This window comes from Pelophylax lessonae, assembly GCF_965119305.1.
Source record: "Pelophylax lessonae genome assembly, chromosome: 4".
Taxonomy (NCBI): Eukaryota; Metazoa; Chordata; class Amphibia; order Anura; family Ranidae; genus Pelophylax; species Pelophylax lessonae.
Genome location: NC_138771.1, coordinates 447,939,795 through 447,962,159, shown reverse-complemented (window position 1 = coordinate 447,962,159; position 22,365 = coordinate 447,939,795). Strand labels below are relative to the sequence as shown.

Here is a 22,365-nt window from a genome sequence, read left to right as displayed (position 1 = left end):
ACATAGGCAAGGAGTCCCAGCTTGTGAAGAACCTGGATAAACAAGGGAAAGTGCAGGATCCTGTGCACTAACACAATGAAAACGAGAAGGGGCGGCTGAAAGGGCATCAGTGATGAAGGATTAGCATGAGTGCTAAAAGGGGTATAAGGAAGGTCAGATTAATGTCAGTAGAAGGAAACTGTGGGTGTACGCGTGAGGCATAATAATGCCAATACCTCTGTGCATAGGGTAAATGCCTAAAGTGAATCAGCAATGGTATTGGTGCCCATTGGCCTATATAAACTGAAGCACTGTAGAAGGACTTGTCCTACTGATTCTGCATCATTGTGCATGACCTGGCTTGCCAGCCAACTTGCCTCAGGACTTTGACCGCTTTGTAATTACCTTGGCCTGCCTTCTGGACTCTGTGTACTGCCTTTTGTCTTTTACTTTCTTGGCCTGACTGGTATTGACCTTGGCTTGTTTCGTGCACTCTGTCTTTGCCTCCCAATTTGCAACTACACTGCCTGGCTGTTCCTGACCTTTGGTTTATGCTCGGACTCTGCCTCTGTCTCCTGATGCAGTATCAAGTTGGTTGTGTGCCTGGTTCCTGCTTCATAATCCTTATCTGCCTGCAACTTCAGCATTAAGCTACTCTGTGTCCTCACACTCTGTCCCCCCTTTACAAGTGTTAGGCAGGAGGTGCATCTATTTAGTCTCCATTGGAGCTGGAAAAGAGATCAAAGTGAACAGTTGCCCATTTAAAAAGTGGAGGCACACCTTCAAGTAGAATGGGGTTTGGAGGAATTAACAGACCTTTGGCCACAAGCTCTATGGGCTGAGTGAGAGTCAGGACTTTAAGGTCTGTAGGCACCAACTTCTGAAGTGGATGAAGAGGAAGAGTGGGATTCCGCTGACCCCTCCTCAGACCTATGTTGAGGCAGGGGAAAACTCTGGCTATCCGTGAAATTGCAAACCATGTAGCCAAGAGCAGTAACAAAGAGGCAATGTTCCTCGGGGGTCAAACAATTTAGACACTCTTTGGACATTAGAACTGTGTGAGAGACACAAGTTTACATCACAACTAAAACACAAGGCTCCAGACATTTGTTCCAACAGTTTCATCAAACAAGGGCCTCTCTTGGTGGTGGAAAGGTCCCTTTTGAGGGAATTCCACATTCTGACAAGGTCTGACAGTTTAAAGACACTGCTAACACAGGACAGAGGTCAATCCCAGTTGGAGCAAACTGGGATCTATAGAGGGACCTGGAATGCCCTATGTGGCTAACACACAGCATACACCATGATCTTGATAGCACCACAATACAAAGCCCAATGCCTGAACCCCTGCAACATCGAGTCCAGTGGGAGAGGGGCACGCCATCCAAAGTCAGGTTAGGGAACATCAATGTGAACAGCTGCTATGTACAGTCTAACTCAAGAACCAAAGCTGTGAAGAGATCTGGACTTAAGTAAAGGAAGGGAAAAAGCCGCAAAAAGGGGAAAAACTAGCAAAAAAAAAAAAAAAAAAACTTCTCAGCAGAGCTAAGGAAAAGACATCCATCCTCCTAGGACACTAGCAAAAAACTGAGATATGCTAGAAAGATGCAGGCTTATACTGGAGGTTGGCTTACGCTCATCAAATACATTACAATCTGACTGTACAATCCCTTTTAGGTATACCAACAAGAATGTTATGCAGTTTGCCAGTGTCCAATTCTCTTGTAGGCAGGGCCGGCGCTACCACTAGGCAAGTTAGGCGATCGCCTAGAGCGCACTGCCTGTTGGAGCGCCTGGCCGCTGCTTTTCTTCTTAGTCTCTCCCTCTCCTGAGTCCCCCCGCCGCCTGTGCAGCCGCTCTGGTCTCTGTCAAGGCGCCAGCCCAGCCGTCCGTGCCGTGGCAATGCTTAAAAACTGACCTGGCGATATGTCAGGGTCTCCCTCCGAGTCCCTGACAGTCTGAGATGCAGTGAGGGACAGAACAGAGGCTGCCTGCGACGCGACTCTATGATCACAGTGAGTGACAGACAGGTCACAATCTGTGACCTGTCTGTATCTCTCAGAGACTCTCTGGTGCCCTTAGATTGAACCTTTAGAAGCGGTGATCGTCCGTCCCTCCCTCCTCCCAGCACGAATCTTCATCCTCCATAAGACCAGACACTCCACACTCAACAGCCAGCACTGAAGAGCTGCAGAGAAAAATCCGATCAGTGACAGTGGCACTGACGCTCCGGGGGTCGGTTCAGTGTGGTGTGTCTGACAGTGTCACTGACACAGCCTGGACTGGAGACACCGCAGAGGCAGGCTTTGCTGTGTCTGCCCTGGAGACAGAGAGAGAGAGAGCCATTGGGAGCAGAGCCTTGGTGGTAAGTAATCAGTAAAGAACATATTGAGTGTTTTTTTTTTTTTTGGACTTCTTTCTACTGTTCTGTAAATGTATTTAAATAAAACTTTGAAATCCTGAAAAAAAAGAAAAAAACATTGAGTTTTTTAACTGTCTGTGTACTGTACTTGTCCCTAAATTCCTGAAATGTGTGATGGCATCCCCTCCTCCACCTTCTTACCCCCTCCCTCCCCTCCTCCTCCTTACGTTACCCACTCTTCCACCCCCCTTACCCCCTTCCTCCTCTCTCCCCACCCCTTCCTCCTTACCCCCTTTCCCCCCCACCACCCCCCTCCTCCTCCTCCTCTCCCCCCTCCCTCATCCTTACCCCATATCCCCTTCTCCTATCCCCACCCCCCTCCTGTCCCCCTCTTCCTTACCCTCTCCCCCCTCCTCCTTACCCTCTCCCCCCAGGCCCCCACCCCCCTACTCCTCTCCCCTTCCTCCTCTCCCCCCACCCCACCTCTCCTTACCCTCTCCCCCCTCCCCTTCCTCCTCACCCCCCCGACCCCTCCTCCGCCTCCTTTCCCCTTTCCCCCTCCTTCTCCTCCCCCTCCCCTCCTCCTTACCCCCTTCCTCCTCTCTCCCCACCCCTTCCCCCTTACCCCCTTTCCCTTCCACCCACCCCCTCCTCCTCTCCCCCTTTCCCCTCCACCCACCCCCTCCTCCTCTCCTCCCTCCCTCATCCTTACCCCATATCCCCTTCTCCTCCCCCCACCCCCCCTCCTGTCCCCCTCTTCATTACCATCTCCCCCCCTCCTCATTACCCTCTCCCACCCCACCACTCCTTCTCCTTACCTCACCCCCGAACCTCCTCCGCCTCCTTTTCCTCCCCCTCCTCCTTACCCCCTTCCTCCTCTCTCCCTACCCCTTCCTCCTTACCCCCTTTCCCCTCCACCCACCCCCCTCCTCCTCTCCCCCCTCCTCCTTACCCTCTCCCCCCAACCCCCTACTCCTCTCCCCCACCCCACCTTCTCCCCCCCTCCTTACCCTCTCCCCCTCCCCTTCCTCCGCCTCCTTTCCCCCCTCCTTCTCCTCCCCTCCTCCTCACCCCCTTCCTCCTCTCTCCCTACCCCTATCTCCTTAACCCTTTTCCCCTCCAACCACCCCCCTCCTCCTCTCCCCCCTGCCTCATCCTTACCCCATATCCCCTTCTCCTCCCCCCACCCCCCTCTTCCTTACCCTCTCCCCCCTCCTTTCCCTCTCCCCTCCCTCTCCCCCCTCCTCTTTATCCTCTCCCCCCACCCCACCTCTCCTTCTCCCCCCCTCCTTACCCTCTCCCCCCTCCCCTTCCTCCTCACCCCCCGACCCCTCCTCCGCCTCCTTTTCCCCCTCCTTCTCCTCCCCCTCCTTACCCGCCCCCCTCTCCTTCCCCTCCTCTCCTCCTTACCCTCTCCCCCCTCCCCCTCTCTCCTCTTGCCTCCTCCCCTACCCCTCTCTCCTTCTCTTCCCTCTTCCTCTCCTCTCCTGCAAAGCAAAATGGTAGCAGACATTAAAAAGGTGGGGTATACATATGCAGGGCAAAGGAGGTGGAGTCAGGGCGGAGCCAAGGGGTGGAGACAAGGGGCGGCAAAATGAGGTTTTGCCTAGGGTGTCAAAAATCCTTGCACCGGCCCTGCTTGTAGGCAGCAGTGTAATCCAACTGTATTTGAATTTCTGTGACCTTCAATAGACAAGAATGAAAATGGTTAATTCCTTTTCTGGAAAAATTAAACAAGAATTTTGATTGAGCAGTAGGGACAACTCAAATGTTTTCATCTCTTTTTTTTTTCAGTTTTTCCTGAAGGGCCACTTTATCGGTTAGTGGCACGGTCCTTTAATAGGTGATGAAAATAAATAGAGTTTAAGTAAAATTGTTAAAAAACTCTGTGCCTCAGGCGGATACTAAAAAAAAGACGAATTGCATAGCAATGTAACAATTACCTTTGACGTTTTTTCACTTTATCATAAGCAAGGCCTTCCAGACCTGCCCAAACATCTTCTTGCTTGTCTCCTACTGCTTTATGGGAATCTCCGGGTTTGGATGCAGCAGAAAATGCATGAAACACAGGTAGGACCCACACCCATTCATCAATACTGACTTCTATACATTTCTGACACAACATCCTTAAACTGTTTTCCATCCTGTAACAAGAAACAGATGCTATTAACTCCTTCAACTAAAAGTACATCTTTATAAAAAAAAAAAGATTTGCATTCCCCAGTAGCATGTCATTTTGTTCATGTTCATACCACTCCACTAGTCATTTACAGTATATATATATATATATATATATATATATATATATTTTTGGTGGCAGCAATGAATGGTGGAGTTTCATGAACACACAGATGTCAAGTACAGACAACTAAAAATGATCTAAGTGGCAGGAATGAGTGTTACGTACAGGTCAAAAGATATTGAGGTCTTATTTAAGGTGTAGACAGTCCATAAGTTTGGGGTACACAGTTTATAGTCAATATGATGTGAAATATTGATGTGTTAAGGATTATCATGTTATTTGCTTTGCCTCGTCCTGTTTTGTCCCCATGTGGCCACCCACAAAGGGAAGTTGTTGGTCACTGGATAGTAGCAACTATGATACATGGGAAATTACTTTTCTTGCACACAGTGGTCACATTGTAGTTAATTGTATTTTATATGGGATATTCTATGCATGCTTTGGTGTTATACTTGATATTTATATTCAATTAAGATTCTATTCTCCAGAAGAACCCAGAAAAAACATATCCACCTCTGCTCTACTGGATTCATTTTAATAATGGACTACACAATTATGTAAACAAGTGATGGTCACTGCTACTGTGTGAGCCATGTACAGTATTAAGCTATATGTGAGGTGGTAAAAAGTCAGAGGTCTTTTGGGTGCACCCGTTAGGACTTGTTCCCACTGTACACTGTTATTGGAATTTTCCACCCTGAGTAAAAGCCAATCATCACAAGGCATTTTCTATATTCCCCATTCACACCACAACTCTGGTGTGATTTACATTGCAGTGTAGTAGAAAGGTGCACAGATTCTGCATTTTTACACAGCATGTTAGATGGCTCCGCATGTCAGAGCACTGCTGCGTTATGCACTGTGCTGCTTCGTGGTGACATGAATGAACTGTAACTACCGTATATACTTGAGTATAATCCGACCCGAGTATAAGCCGAGGCCCCTAATTTTACCACAAAAAAAAATGGGGAAAATGATTGACTGGAGTATAAGTCTAGGATGAGAATGCAGGGTGGCGGGCATGGTACAGGAGAATGCAGGGTGGCGGGCATGGTACAGGAGAATGCAGGGTGGCGGGCATGGTACAGGAGAATGCAGGGCGGCGGGCATGGTACAGGAGAATGCAGGGCGGCGGGCATGGTACAGGAGAATGCAGGGCGGCGGGCATGGTACAGGAGAATGCAGGGCGGCAGGCATGGTACAGGAGAATGCAGGGCTGCGGGCATGGTACAGGGCAATGCAGGGCGGCGGGCATGGTACAGGAGAATTCAGGGCTGCAGGCATGGTACAGGAGAATTCAGTGCTGTGGGCATGGTACAGGAGAATGCAGGGCGGCGGGCATGGTACAGGAGAATGCAGGGCTGCGGGCATGGTACACGAGAATGCAGTGCTGCGGGCATGTTACAGGAGAATGCAGGGTGGCGGGCATGGTACAGGAGAATGCAGGGCTGTGGGCATGGTACAGGAGAATGCAGGGCTGCAGGCATGGTAAGGGAGAATGCAGGGCTGCGGGCATAGTACAGGACAATGCAGGGCTGCGGGCATGGTACAGGACAATGCAGGGCTGTGAGCATAGTACAAGAAAATGCGGGGCTACGGGCATACTACAGGAGATGCAGTGCTGCGGGCATGATACAGGTGTACCATGCCCGCAGCACTGCATCCCTTGTAGTATGCCAGCAACCCCGCATAATGGCAGGTAGTGCGGCTGCGTTTCACTTGCCTGTTCCAGAGGCGCCTTAAATTTCAAAATGGCGCCACCACGTCGTTGCGCATGCGCCGCCGCCGCTCGGGAAAGCTCGTATACGTTCGGCTATTCCCGGGAATGGCTATGCACGTCCGGCCAGCTGGGGACATTTTTATTTTTTTTTTTACTCGAGTAAAAGCCGAGGGGGACGTTTTCAGCACAAAAAGATGTGCTGAAAAACTGGGCTTATACTCGAATATATACGGTATGTGACAGGAACATAAAAAATGTTGATGGCCACACACCCTGAATGGATGTCAAAACTTTATTATTGCATATTTAAAATAAAAGCTAAAAAGCATGACAGAACTGCGAGCATAAGGAGATGAATGTTAGCGCGTTTCACACAAATAACAGTGCTTACTCATTAACACACCTCACATTTTTGTAAATAATTTTGTAAATAATTGATTATATCTTTGCATGTGACAACACTGAAGAAAATTACACTTTGCTACAATGTAAAGTAGTGAGTCTACAGCTTGTATAACAGTGTAAATTTGCTGTCCCCTCAAAATAACTCAACACACAGCCATTAATGTCTAAACCGCTGGCAACAAAAGTGAGTACACCCCTAAGTAAAATATGTCCAAATTGGGCCCCAAGTGTCAATATTTTGTGTGGCCGCCATTATTTTCCAGCACTGCCTTAACCCTCTTGGGCATGGAGTTCACCAGCGCTTCACAGGTTGCCACTGGAGTCCTCTTCCACTCCTCCATGATGACATCACAGAGTTGGTGGATGTGACCTTGCGCTCCTTCACTTTTCGTTTTGAGGATGCCCCATAGATGCTCAATAGGATTTAGGTCTGGAGACATGCTTGGCCAGTCCATCACCTTTACCCTCAGCTACTTTAGCAAGGCAGGGGTCGTCTTGGAGGTGTGTTTGGGGTCATTGAAATACTGCCCTGTGGCCCAGTCTCCAAAGGGAGGGTATCATGCTCTGCTTCAGTATGTCAAAGTACATGTTGGCATTCATGTTTCCCTCAATGAACTGTAGCTCCCCAGTGACAGCAGCACTCATGCAGCCCCAGACTATGAAGCTCCCACCACCATGCTTGACTGTAGGCAAGACAGACTTGTCTTTGTACGCCTCTCCTGGATGTTGCCACACATGATTTACACCATCTGAACCAAACAACTTTATCTTGGTCTCATCAGACCACAGGACATGGTTCCAGTAATCCATGTCCTTGTTTTCAGCAAACAGTTTGTGGGATTTCTTGTGCATCATCTTTATAAGAGGCTTCCTTCTGGGACGACAGCCATGCAAACCCATTTGATGCAGTGTGCGGCGTATGGTCTGAGTACTGACAGGCTGACCCCCCACCACTTCAACCTCTGCAGTAATGCTGGCAGCACTCATACATCTATTTCCCAAAGACAACCTCTGGATATGACGCTGAGCATGTGCACTCAACGTATTTGATCAACCATGGCAGGGCCTGTTCTGAGTGGAACCTGTCCTGTTAAACCGCTTTATGGTCTTTGCCAAGACCCTGAAACTGAGCTGCAGCACGGTGGCCATCTTTTTATAGTCTAGCCCAATGATGGCGAACCTTGGCACCCCAGATGTTTTGTAACTACATTTCCCATGAGGTTCATGCACTCTGCAGTGTAGTTGATCATCATGGGAAATGTAGTTCTAAAACATCTGGGGTGCCAAGGTTTTCCATCACTGGCCTAGCCCATCTTTATGTAGAGCAAAAATTATTTTTTTCAGATCCTCAGAGAGAGGTGCCATGTTGAACTTCCTGTGACCAGTATGAGAGAGTGAGAGTGATAACACCAAATTTAACACACCTGCTCCCCAATCACACCTGAAACCTTATAACACTAACCCCTCACTTGACACCGGGGAAGGAAAATGGCTAAGTGGGCCTAATTTGGACATTTTCACTTAGGGGTATGCTCACTTTTATTGCCAGCAGTTTAGACATTATTGGCTGTGTGTTGAGTTTTTTTGAGGGGTCAGCAAATTTACACTGTTATACAAGCTGTACACTCACTACTTTACATTGTAGCAAAGTGTAATTTCTTCAGTGATGCCACATGAAAAGATAAAAAATATTTACAAAAATGTGAGGGGTGTACTCACTTTTGTGAGATACTGCATCTATATATATCTATGATATATTTGCATTGATTCTGCAATATTGACTCATCCTGAGATAACAAATATCGCTCTGCCTCTATACCCAGATGGTGAGGTATACAAGTGTACAGAGAAGCCACATCCGCCGTTGACATTATATCATCACCCTGAACATTTAGATTTTTCAGTAATCGGACCCCATTGATGAGATTAGATAAGTCGTTCTTATATACAAAAGTGGGATCCCTAGACAATTCTTTATAAGTGTCGTGGTCATTCTTTTAGGTAATCGTCCTTATCATGGATCACAATTCCACCACCTTTATCCGCAAGACAGATAACAGGATCCTTCCTCTCACAGAGTGATTTGAAACCTGCATTTATTTGAGATTGACCAAAAATCGCATTATTCAGTAAATCATCTAGATCGTTGATGACTAGATCTGTAAATACATTAACTGCAGAAGCAGTTGGACATGGTGGGTTGAATAAAGAAGGATTTGATAGGCCAGAATGAACAATCCTTGTGTCTTTATGGCAAGGATTGGAAATCAAATATCGTTGGATATTTATTTTCCTAATATATTTGTGTATATCTATAAAAGTATTGAATCTGTCCAACCTTTTGGGGGGGGGGGGGGGGGCAAATTTAAGACCCTTATTTAGAATCATTTTTTCGTCATTATTTAATATTTGAGTGCTTAAATTAAAGACTCCTTGTCCTATTAGGTCCTCCTCCTTTTTCATCTGAGCTCCCCTCTGGTGCCTCTCTTGACTCGGGACCCCTTTTTTCTTCCTTGTATGTCTCTGGGAAAAACCTGATTGCCTTAGGAATTGGAGTTAGGTTGGTTATAGTTTTAAGGAGGGCGATCATAATTATCATAAGGTCTCTCCATATAAGTTGGTTGGCCTTCTGTACCCATTTCCCTTAATGGGGAATATCTATAATACATATCTACAGGTATTGATTGATAGGAATTAGAGTTACAAGTTCCGCGATAGTCACAGTAACGTGTTGGAGATCTCCTATCAAATGTTCATTCAATATGGCCTCTACAGTAGGTATTGGGGACATTACCTCTAAACTGTCCTCTTCCTCCACCTCTATTAGAGTTATAACCTCTCCCCTGATGGTTACCTTCTGGGGTTTAAACAAAAGAATACCCCCCTCTTTGATGCAAAGAGCTATTCGTACAGTTAGCTCTACCTTCTCTCTGCTTTTGGATGGTATTAGCTTGAGGAGGGTGTCTGTATTGACTCTAATGTGAGTTAATGAAGGAGCAGATGAACCTTTGGGAGTGGGGGTTGGTCTATCTGGTTTTTGCCAGCTGTATACAGCGCCTGATTTGTAATCACCCACATCTCTAGAGTATTTTTTCTGCTTCTTAGTTCTCTGGTCTCGCTCTTCCTTTTTCCAAATGGCTTTGGAGATTAAAAGAGGGAATTGTATTCATCAGAATTTTTAAATCGGATACGTTTATCTTTTATGTCTTTAATTTCTTTGTCTATAGATATTAGCCTATTCTTTTTCCTGCTAATCAAAAAGTCTAAAAACATTATACTTGTTTCATTAAAATACTTGAACCAGGACTCTAAATGAGAATCTCCTTGCTGGGGATTAAAACTCCACCTAAGACTTCTAGGTACCATATGTCCGAATATATACTGTTCTAGTGTTAAAGGAGCATGTAGCTCTATACTCGAATACATGGAATACATATGATGTTAAAAAAGCTGCAGTATCTAATGTCAACAAACAAAAGAAAAAAGCCAAAGTGATACTGCACTAATAAATCCTGAAAGCGGCCAGCACAACAGAAGACAATCCGTGTAAATATTAAGGCAAGAAATGTGCAGCACTCAACCTTAAATAGTTATGTATGATACAAAAATAGAAAAAGTAAAGATAAAGTCCAAAGTCCCGTTAAGAAATGAGTCTTCAGAATATGGTCCAGGTGAATTTCCAAAGCACTGTGAATAAAGTGAGCACCACCAACAACAGTAGGGGGCTTACCAGAATAAGTGGACCCAGTTGGCACTGCTTTTCACTTGTATGGTGATAAACATGGATATCCTACTTTGATGTAAACAGCTCCAATCAGAAGGCCACCCAGTATAATTAGGTGTGGATAGAATCATCTCCAGTTAGGCTCAATCAAAGGATAAAGCGACTCCACATAGTGTAAAACCATATAAAAACAGCAATTTATTTAAACTAGGAACACTTACAATAAAGTAGATAGAAAGCGATTTCATAATATCATGTAGAACTCATGGAACGCAATGACATCAATGGAGATAGATCAGACGTGTTTCGCCTGATAATACATCATCTGGGGTGTCTAGAAATTACTGTGATTGCATATATAGAGAAAAAAATGACACCCCCCCCCCCCATAAAGACAAATCGCCTGTGTTATTGCAGATCTCATTCCAGTCAGCAACTCGAATCTGTAATGCGGAAAATATGGCGTTCGCGCGTGCGTTTCAAGCCGCACTATGAGTGAGGGCAGTCCCGCGTCATCGCTGAAAAGCAGAAACCAAGCCTCGCTTTCGGTTGTAAACCTAGGATGACATACGGAACCATGCCTGTAAATTAGCAGTCCTCAACAAGACTCGACACAATTAAGCCTCCAATCATTACAAGCCCGAGATAACAAGACTCTCAAACAGGATACGAAAGCATATATATCTAGCTTGTTACATGTCTCATTCTCCCAATCTAAAATTTCAAGTGGAAGAAAAAATGTTTATTAAATAAACCATGGGTGTGATTGCAACATTTGTTTTAGGACCATATACTTAATTTATAATATTTTATTTATTCCTACTCATACTTATTTTTACATGATTATACTACTATTGTGGGTTATATTCAAGGGACCTCATTATGACTAGTCGTCTGGAATTTATTGCGGTTTTAGAAAGATTATTTGATTATAATTTTGAAATTTTCTGTATTCACCGTACCTACTTATTCTATCAGTATTTTTGACACCATAATTCTATTTATTTTTGTCGATTTTCTTATCATTCAGGTATTATTTGCAATCACACCCATTGTTTATTTAATAAACATTTTTTCTTCCATTTTGCCTTTACATTGAATTTTTAGAATGGGAGAAAGAGACAACATTTAACAAGCTGGATATATAGTCTTTAATATCCTGTTTGAGAGTCTCGTTATCTTAGGCTTGTAATGATTGGAGGCTTAACAATCGTGTCGAGTCTTGTTGTGCGCACTGCTAACTCACACTGGGCGTGGTTCCGTTTGTCATCGTAGGTTTACAACTGAAAGCGAGGCTTGGTTTCTGCTTTCCTACGCCTCAGTGATGACGTGGGGCTGCCATACTACTCAAGCACACACGCGGATTTTCCTAACTCATAGTGAGGCTTGAAATGCACGAGCGGACACCATCTTTTTCGCATTACAGATCCGAGTTGCTGACTGGAATGAGATCTACAATAACACAGGAGATTTGCCGTTATGGGGGTCACTTTTTCTCTCTCTCTCTCTATATATATATATATATATATATATATATATATATATATATATATATATATATATATATATATATATATATATATATATATATATATATACACGCAATGGCAGTAATGGCTAGACACCCCAGATGATGTATTATCAGACGAAAGGGTCGGATCTCCATTGATGTAATTGCGTTCCATGAGTTCTACATGATATTATGAAATCGCTTTCTATCTACTTTATTGTAAGTGTTCCTATTTTAAATAAATTGCCGTTTTTATATGGTTTTACACTAGGTGGAGTCACTTTAGCTTTTGATTGAGCCTAACTGGAGAAGATTCTATCCACACCTAATTGTACTTGGTGGCCTTCTGATTGGAGCTTTTTACATCAAAGTAGGATATCCATGTTTATCATCATCCAAGTGAAAAGCAGTGTCTAACAACTCCATCTTCTCCTTTCCTGGATGGATGTATATATACCAATGCTTTTACTGACCCACTAGGCATATGCCAACTGGGTCCACTTATTCTGGTAAGCCCCTTACTATTGTCGTGGTGGTCACTTTATTCATGGTGCTTTGGAAATTTACCTGGACCATATTTTGAAGACTCACTTTTTCACGTCACTTTATCTTTACTTCTTATATATTTGTATCATTTATGTATATTCATATGTAACAATATTTATTTATACAAGGTTGAGCACTGCACATTTCTTGCCTTAATATTTACATAGATTGTTTTATGTTGTGCTGGTCACTTTCAGGATTTATTAGCGCTGTATAACTTTTTCTTTTTTCTTATGTTATTTCTTCTCATGGATTTTAAATAAACATGAAGATTTTAGGCTGAATGTGCCGCCGCCTTTGCTCTTCTCTGTCTCCACTCCTTGGTTGCGGACCCTGGCAGGCACCCAGTGCTCTACAAACAGCCACCTGGTTCTACCTATGGTGGTGTAACTTTTGATGGTCTGCCTTGAGCGAGACAAACCCTTTTTTTTGTCTACAGGTATACAATGCTGTTATAGGGAGAATTTTTCCTCCCTTTAGTTCTCCTCCTTGATTGGGTCGGCTGTGGTAGCATGACCCACCCTTTTTAATGTTTGGTATTTTTAAATCGTTTGTTCAAATAAACTTACGTTTAAGCTGAATACCCAAGTGTGAGATTGGAGACAATAACCATCCCGGCATCTTTGGTTTGTTTTGTTTATTTGATAATGGGGATGGGAGAAGGGAATGAGTGGGATACTCCTCTGCCTCAACTAGGTACAACTGGGACACTTTGCTCATATCCTATGAGCAGAAAGGCTGTATCATTTTATCACTTGAAATGTGGAGATTCCAAATATTTAAATGCCCATTGGTCATGTTTTTTTTTAGCCTCTTTCCCATTTACCGTATATGAAAAACAAAGAAATGGAAATGGTGTGACGGGCAGGTATCAAAATACACTTTTATTGTATCACATGGTACACTAAAGTTGAATGTAAACATAAAAATATCACATTTTTGGAATAACTTGTTGTGATAACTTTGTCACCCCCACAAGACTGCCCAACACCCAGTGCCAGGACAAGGTCATCCAGCACCCAGGGCAACGACACCAAGCTGCAAACACCCCACCCCCTATTCATTGTGTGCAAGCTTAGCGGATCCCATGCTAGCAGTTGCTCGCTTGTCAAAATCACAGTTCAGCTCCTGATCTCTCGGTAACGAACTGATAATGCACAGATTTAACACTGGGCACATGGTTATGTTGATGTCTTACATTTTAAAAATCGGATTTTTGTAAGATCTTACCGTAAAATCCTTTTCTCTTAAGCTCATTGACAGACGTAGTCTTCTTGATTCTCAAGAGCTGGGTTATGTTGTCTCCGCAGGAGTAGGACTAGGCAGAAAGACAAAACGTTCTGGCTCCACCTTAGGGGCAGTCCCTGAGGGTATATCCTCCCTCTCTCTGCTACAGGGAATCAGTTCTGTTCTAAAGCAGTAACAGAGAATTTAACCCAACCCAACTCAATGATAGAGGGGCGGGTACTACGTCTGTCAATGAGCTTAAGAGAAAAGGATTTTACGGTAAGATCTTACAAAAATCCGATTTTCTCTATCGCTCATTGACAGACGTAGTCTTCTTGATTCTCAAGAGCTGGGACATCCAGAAGCAGTGCCACAAATGAGGGGTGGGATTGACAAAAATCAAAATCCAATCCAGAAGGCCCAACCGGTGCCAAACTAGAAGTTTTAAAGGCTCATTATAAACAAAGAATGAGACTCAAAGAAAAATTTCCAACGGAAAAAAACCCTCGAGGCAGACCACTGGTCTCCTCAAATGGCGGCCTGCAAAACCTTGCGGCCAAACACGGCATCAGATGATGCCATTACATCAACTTTATAATGTTTTGTAAAGGTATGCACCGACGACCAGGTAGCCGCCTTGCACACCTGGACCACTGACGCCTGATGGCGAAAGGCCCATGACGCACTAAGCGCCCGAGTGGAGTGCGCCTTAACAGGGAACGGGGGCTCCCGACCCTTAATAGAATAAGCCTGTACCACCGTCTGTCTGATCCATTTAGAAATGGTCGCGGCAGATGCAGGCAACCCCTTTTTGGGTCCATCCGGGATCACAAAAAGTGAATCCGTCTTGCGAAACGAGTCTGTCGTTTTTAAGTATACCCTGATCGCCCGGACCACATCCAAGGAGTGTAAAGCAAACTCCCGAGGATGACTGGGCTTAGGACACAGGGAAGGTAATACAATTTCTTCATTCAGATGAAATTCTGAAACCACTTTTGGTAGGAAGGATGGATTCGGACGAAGAACCACCTTATCTCTATGAACCACCAGATATGGGGAACGACAAGATAATGCGGCCAGTTCTGACACCCTGCGTGCAGAAGTAATAGCCACCAAGAAGGCCACCTTCTGGGACAACGTAGGTAGAGGAATCTCCCTAATATCTTCAAAGGGAGGTTTCTGAAGAACCGACAATACTAAATTAAGATCCCAGGGTGGTAACAGCGCGCGCACTGGCGGAGCCAGATGTCGCACCCCCTGGATGAAATTCCGCACCAAGGAATGAGTAGCCAAAGGCTTCTGAAAGAAGATAGCTAATGCTGAGACCTGACCCTTGATAGTACTCAAGGCCAGTTTCTGCTCAACCCCTTGTTGCAGAAAAGCTAATATTCGACTAACCGAATAAGACCGTGGACGGAACCCCAGAGGTTCACACCATGCAATGTAGGACTTCCATGTGCGATGATAAATCTTTCTGGAAGTCGCTTTCCTTGCTTCAACTAGAGTAGGAATAACTGAAGCTGACAAACCTTTGTCCTTCAGCACCTGGGTCTCAATAGCCAGGCCGTTAAAGCCAGCGATCGTAAAGCAGGATGGAAGATCGGTCCCTGAGACAGTAGGTCCTCCCTGAGAGGAAGTCTCCACGGGACGTCCGCCACCAGTCTGACCACGTCGACGTACCAAGCTCGACGAGGCCAGTCCGGAGCTACCAGAATTACTGGAATTCCTTCCTCCTCTATCCTGCGAAGAAGTCTTGGCAGTAACCCGAGAGGAGGGAAGGCATACATTAGCTGGTATTGCCCCCACGGGGCGATCAGTGCGTCTGCGGTCTCTGCTAGAGGATCGCGGAAGCGAGCCACGAATCTCTGTACTTTCCTGTTGAATCGTGATGCCAACAGATCCACATCCGGGGTGCCCCACCGTAGGCACAACTGGTGGAAAACTTCTGGATGGAGGGACCATTCCCCCTGATCCAGAGTCTTACGGCTGAGATAATCTGCCTGCCAATTCTCCACCCCCGGAATGAACACCGCAGAGATAGCTGGAACAAATCGTTCCGCCCAGCGAAGAATGCAAGCCACTTCTTTGGCCGCTCGGACACTCTTGGTGCCCCCCTGGTGATTGACATAAGCCACGGCCGTGGCATTGTCCGACTGGATCCGAACCGGGCTGCCCTGGAGCTGCTCGGTCCAGTGAATCAGACAAAGTCTGATCGCTCTCAGTTCCAATACATTTATCGGCCACCTGGATTCTTCCAGGGACCAAAGTCCCTGGACAAATAACTGACCGAGAATTCCTCCCCATCCGGATAGACTGGCATCCGTGGTCACTATCGTCCAATATATTGGCAGAAATGACTTCCCCTGGCTGAGCATCGGAGACCGAAGCCACCAGACCAGAGACTCTCTGGTCTGTTTGCTCAATCGGATCTGATCGTCCAGGGATTCCGGATTCCGATTCCATCTTAGAAGAATCTCTTGCTGAAGAATTCGGGTATGGGACTGGGCAAATGGGACTGCTTCGAAGGAAGCCACCATCAACCCCAGAACCCTCATGCAAGTTCGAAGAGAAGACCAGCTGTTGGATAGTAACAACTGGACTGCTAATTGAATCTTCCGGAGTTTCCCTACCGGAAGAAAAACTCTTGTCCTGACTGTGTCTAGAATTAGACCCAGATATTCGAGCCTCTGGGTGGGAACCAGAAATGACTTTTGCTGATTCACCAGCTACCCGAATTCCTGTAAAGAAATTATAGTAATTTCTATGTTTTGTAGCAAGGTCTGAGGAGACTCTGCATGAAGCAGAAGATCGTCTAGGTAACCAAGAATCGATATGCCTCTTTGGCGCAGTAGTGCCAACATTGGGGCCAACACCTTCGTGAAGACCCGAGGAGCCGTGGCGAGACCGAAAGGTAACGCCACAAACTGATAGTGGTTCTCTTCTACGGAAAAGCGTAGAAACCGCTGATGTCCTGCGAAAATGGGAATGTGAAGATATGCGTCCTTGATGTCTATGGACGCTAGGACATCCCCTGGATGCAGGAAGGCTGCTACTGTGCGAATGGACTCCATTCTGAATTTTCTTATGTTGACAAAAGAATTGAGTGCCCTTAAGTCCAGAATTGGACGCACTTTGCCCTCTTTCCTGGGTATTGTAAATAGGTTTGAATAAAACCCCTGAAAACGTTCTGTCCAAGGAACGTGGACTACCACTCCTTGTTGTAGTAAATCCGTGACTGCTCTCCGCAGATCTTCTAAACGATCCGGGGATAGTCGAATATTGGAAGGGAAGAATCGCGCCGGTGGGAGAGATCGAAACTCGATCTTGTACCCTGACCTTATGACTTCGCAAACCCACTTGTCCGGGATTCTGGAAAGCCACGGATCCGGGAACCGGCGAAGACGTCCCCCCACCCCAGTTATGGGTGGGGGCGCACCTTCAGGCTTTAGTAGACTTATCTTCAGGTCTGGAGGGGGCGGGCTTTTGCTTGCCCGACCAACGTCCCCTGAAGCCTCCTGAAGGAGCTTTGGAGGACTTAATTTTTTCACCCGCGGGACGAAAAAATCTTTTGTGAGCAGAAAAAGAAGGCCCTCGTTTTTGACGAGTTCCTTTACCTTTAACATTTTGCGGTAAAAAGGTGCTCTTTCCACCCGTGAGATCCTTAATGATCTCATCTAAGTTGGTTTCAAAAAGACGCTCTCCTAAAAAGGGGATATTAGCCAATGCTTTTTTGGAACCTTGGTCGGCTAACCAACCTTTTAGCCACAGTGTACGCCTGAGAACCACCGCTGAGACTGATGCTCGCGCCAATAATGGAGTGGCGTCTAACGCCGCATCACACACAAACTGTAACCCCTGTATCATTTGTTCCAACAAATCTGATACCGCCTGAGGGACCTCTTCTAAGTCCCGGCGTAACCACTTGGTCCATTCAGTTACAGCCTGCGAAACCAGACCAATAACAATTATTGGTCTGAAAGCTGATCCAATCAAGGTAAACATGGTGCGAGACATAGCTTCTATCTTGCGATCCACTGGATCTTTAAAAGACGGAGCGTCTTCTAGAGGAATAACCGTGGCTTTATTCAATCTAGCAATTGGTGAATCCACCACAGGTGGTTCTGTCCATTTCTTAATGAGGGTTTCCTCAAACGGATAACGCCTGTTAATGCGTTTAGAAATAGCAGAAGTGCGTTTTGGCAGACGCCATTCTTCTTCGATTGGATTGCCAAAACATTTGGGCAATGGAAAAACCTTCGCCACTTTGATGCGTTTTTTAGTCCCAAAAGGGATTTCAGTTTCAGCTATTTCCGACGGAATACCCTGTAATCTTAAGGTTTCTTGAACAGATACAATGAGTGCGTTTACCAACGCTTCCTCTCTGGCTATGGCTGATGCCGAAACATCCTCCTCACTGTCTGAAGAGACAGTACACGAGACACCAATCCCAGATGAAGTACCTGCAACTGCAGAAATAGGCTCAGAGTCTGAATCCGAGGTTTCAGATAATAAGGGGTTAGGCGGGGGTCGCTTTCTTGCGCCCTGTCCCTGACAAGCCACTTCCACCCGGGACACAAAAGTTTCCATAATAGCTGACAATGATTCAATCGTCAGTGGGGTGCTGGAGGATCCTGCAGACCCCTCGAGGGGATCCGGAGGAGATACATGAGTGGCAGGGTCCATGTTAATTCAGGACACCTTTGCCAGAAAAAACAAAAAAAACTTTTTCTTTTTTTTTTTTTTATGTGTCTCCCCCTAGCGCAATAGCGCCCCTCAGAGTACCTGCTTCTCGATCCCCACAGAGAGAGAGAGAGACCCCCAAGGCTCACCAACCGATGCAGTGAAGTTTCCAACCAACTGCAGTCAGCGTCTGTCTTTTACAGACTGGAAGGAGCTGTTGCTTTTTCCCGGGTAGAAGGACGTGGCTCCGCCCCCTGTGTACGCCTTCCGGCGTTCCCAGCTCTCCACGAGGTAGCTGGGCTCATGAAACATGGCCGCCCCCATACAAGAGACAATAGACTCCAAAAACATGGCGGCCGGCGTGACCTGAGGACATACATGCACCTGGTCTACGGCAAAATGGCGGCAGACCGCCGAAATCGTTTTCCCAGCACATCCACCTGCATCTCTGCTAAGTGGCGATTTATTGATCTACAGGAGATATACTACAAATAAGGTAGGATTATATCTCCTATGTCTGCTGTAATGCTACAGTCTGCTGGGTAGAGTGTTAGCTCTCAAACCAAGTCCACTTCCCACCAAACACATACTGTATTTACAAGGGGGACTTTTAGTGTCAGATATATACTGACCATGTATGGAGGGGCCCATAATTCATACTGCCTCATAACGAGGAAAGAAAAAAGGGAACGTTTACTCACCATACCGAACCGACAGGCACCCTCTCTTCACAATACCCTCTCCACCGGGGTGGGGGGTTGTGGACCACTCCGGACGCCTCGACTCTCTGGTTCCTGGCGTCCAAGCGAGACTTTTAACTCGCAAGGTCAGTCCCTCCACTGGGACTCCGTCGCGGCTGACCCAGCGCGGAGCTCTGGTCTGCACGCGCTCGTAGGCAGAAACCGGGGTGACCACTGGATCTCAACACCCAGCCCGTCGCCCGGCCCCGCATACTTACTTGAATGTGTCGCGGCCGACCAAGCGCAATGCAATGGTCTGCGCGCGCTCGTAGGCCGGCTGGGGTGACCACTAGTGTCGCCCAGTCCGGCGTATTTGCTTGAAGATCTCACAGGAAAAAAACACTGGAGAAAAACTGCCTAAAAAAAAAAAAAAACTTTTTTTTTTAAAGAAAAAATCTTGCCAGGACCAAAAAGATCCCAGCAAGGAACTTAGGTCCTTACTCCTGACTAGACAGAAAAAAACTGATTCCCTGTAGCAGAGAGAGGGAGGATATACCCTCAGGGACTGCCCCTAAGGTGGAGCCAGAACGTTTTGTCTTTCTGCCTAGTCCTACTCCTGCGGAGACAACATAACCCAGCTCTTGAGAATCAAGAAGACTACGTCTGTCAATGAGCGATAGAGAAATTTTGCTATTTGGGAAGCTATTCCAACTCAGTCCCACCACAAGACAATGTAAAATGCCTTGCTTCCTATCTGGCTGGTTCACACTACTTTGTTGTGGTGGTGTGCGCTGGGAAAAAAGTACTGCATGCACTACTTTTTTTTAAAGCAGTACGAGGCAATCTACTGTTTCACATCTTACTGCGACCAATAGAATATAAAAAAAAGTAGACAGTACCACCGCAGACCAGCCACTGCATTCTAATGCAGCCGCTGATGTGAATGTACCCTAAAGCTAACAAAAGTTATTTTATGTTTCATCATTTCATTTTTTTTTACATTTATGAATGGATTTGTGGCCGTTAGTAAATTCAGTCATAGTTCTGATCTCTGAAGTGAGAACAGTGGTTAGTCATAAGCAGTGGTTTATTTTTTTATTACAGGTACTTACAGTGGGTACGGAAAGTATTCAGACCCCTTTAAATTTTTCACTCTTTGTTATATTGCAGCCATTTGCTAAAATCATTTAAGTTCATTCTTCTTCCTCATGAATGTACACATAGCACCCCATACTGACAGAAAAACACAGAATTGTTGACATTGTTGCAGATTTATTAAAAAAGAAAAACTGAAATATCACATGGTCCTAAGTATTCAGACCCTTTGCTCAGTATTTAGTAGAAGCCCTCTTTTGATCTAATACAGCCAGGAGTCTTTTTGGGAAAGATGCAACAAGTCTTTCACACCTGGATTTGGGGATCCTCTGCCATTCCTCCTTGCAGATCCTCTCCAGTTCTGTCAGGTTGGATGGTAAACGTTGGTGGACAGCCATTTTTAGGTCTCTCCAGAGATGCTCAATTGGGTTTAAGTCAGGGCTCTGGCTGGGCCATTCAAGAACAGTCACGGAGTTGTTGTGAAGCCACTCCTTTGTTATTTTAGCTGTGTGCTTAGGGTCATTGTCTTGTTGGAAGGTAAACCTTCGGCCCAGTCTGAGGTCCAGAGCACTCTGGAGAAGGTTTTTGTCCAGGATATCCCTGTACTTGGCCGCATTCATCTTTCCCTCGATTGCAACCAGTCGTCCTGTCCCTGCAGCTGAAAAACACCCCCACAGCATGATGCTGCCACCACCATGCTTCACTGTTGGGACTGTATTGTACAGGTGATGAGCAGTGCCTGGTTTTCTCCACACATACCGCTTAGAATTAAGGCCAAAAAGTTCTATTTTGGTCTCATCAGACCAGAGAATCTTATTTCTCACCATCTTGGAGTCCTTCAGGTGTTTTTAGCAAATTCCATGCGGGCTTGGCTTTCATGTGTCTTACACTGAGGAGAGGCTTCCGTCGGGCCACTCTGCCATAAAGCCCCGACTGGTGGAGGGCTGCAGTGATGGTTGACTTTCTACAACTTTCTCCCATCTCCTGACTGCATCTCTGGAGCTCAGCCACAGTGATCTTTGGGTTCTTCTTTACCTCTCTCACCAAGGCTCTTCTCCCCCGATAGCTCAGTTTGGCTGGACGGCCAGCTCTAGGAAGGGTTCTGGTCGTCCCAAACGTCTTCCATTTGAGGATTATGGAGGCCACTGTGCTCTTAGGAACCTTAAGTGCAGCAGAAATCTTTTTGTAACCTTGGCCAAATCTGTGCCTTGCCACAATTCTGTCTCTGAGCTCTTCAGGCAGTTCCTTTGACCTCATGATTCTCATTTGCTCTGACATGCATTGTGATCTGGAAGGTCTTATATAGACAGGTGTGTGGCTTTCCTAATCAAGTCTAATCAGTATAATCAAACACAGCTGGACTCAAATGAAGGTGTAGAACCATCTCAAGGATGATCAGAAGAAATATGGTCCAGGAATATAAGATCGTGTTGGGCTGTTAGTAGCAGTAGTCCAATGGGCTGCAGTTTGACAGACAGAAATTGTAGCGATAACTGGTTGCAGATGTGGGCTTGCAAGATTAAAGAGAGCCTTTAAGAGTGCCTCAAATTTTCTGTCAATAGACTCTCTGAATGTAAGAAGATATTCTATAGGTACAAAATGAGGTTTGTTTCAGACTGAGATGGCATTTTTTGTGAACTCTTTTTCCAATGGATGGAGCTCGGCAATGATTATAACAACAGGGGTAAAAATCTTTTCTGGATTCACCCAGTCATAATAGATTGCCCATTCTATTTGTTCATGAATGGGGGGATGTCTTTTTAGATTTAACAGGTCTCTTTGTAGCTAAAGGCCATGACAAGATGGAGAATCAATTTCAGCAATGTCAAGGCTGCTGCACAGCAGAAGTGAGCACATCAACATTAGCAAGCATACTGCATTAAGCTTTAACATCAGGTGTATAGGAGGCTGAAGGACAGAAACTTTCCATGGCCTCCTCTGCTTCTGGGTCCTCTTCATTCCTTTCTGTGTCTGCCTCATCTAAAGGAAGGCATATTGGGATCTGACTCAGGTAGAGACAGTGGGGCTAGAGAAGGAGCCTGGCAGTATTGAGGTCTGCACAGTGATACCTGTATTAAAGCCATTAGTTGTCAAGGAACCAGAGACCCTTTACTCCCGTCGCAGGGTCCTTTATTAGGGTCGTGCAAGGGCCCTTCCTGCTGTTCTGGGTAGAGTTGTCACCTTTTCTTCTAGCC

General features: G+C 45.8%; 1 protein-coding gene across 1 annotated transcript in view; it reads right to left on the bottom strand.

Annotated features, from left to right (window-relative positions):
• The window catches only part of LOC309553784 (E3 ubiquitin-protein ligase RNF213-like), a 678,906-nt gene that overhangs the window by 607,698 nt on the left and 48,843 nt on the right, over positions 1-22,365 (bottom strand). The window contains exon 7 of the mRNA XM_082255197.1: positions 4,285-4,485. Within this exon, the coding sequence (XP_082111323.1) occupies positions 4,285-4,485 (201 nt within the window). The remainder of the gene's footprint in view (positions 1-4,284; positions 4,486-22,365) is intronic.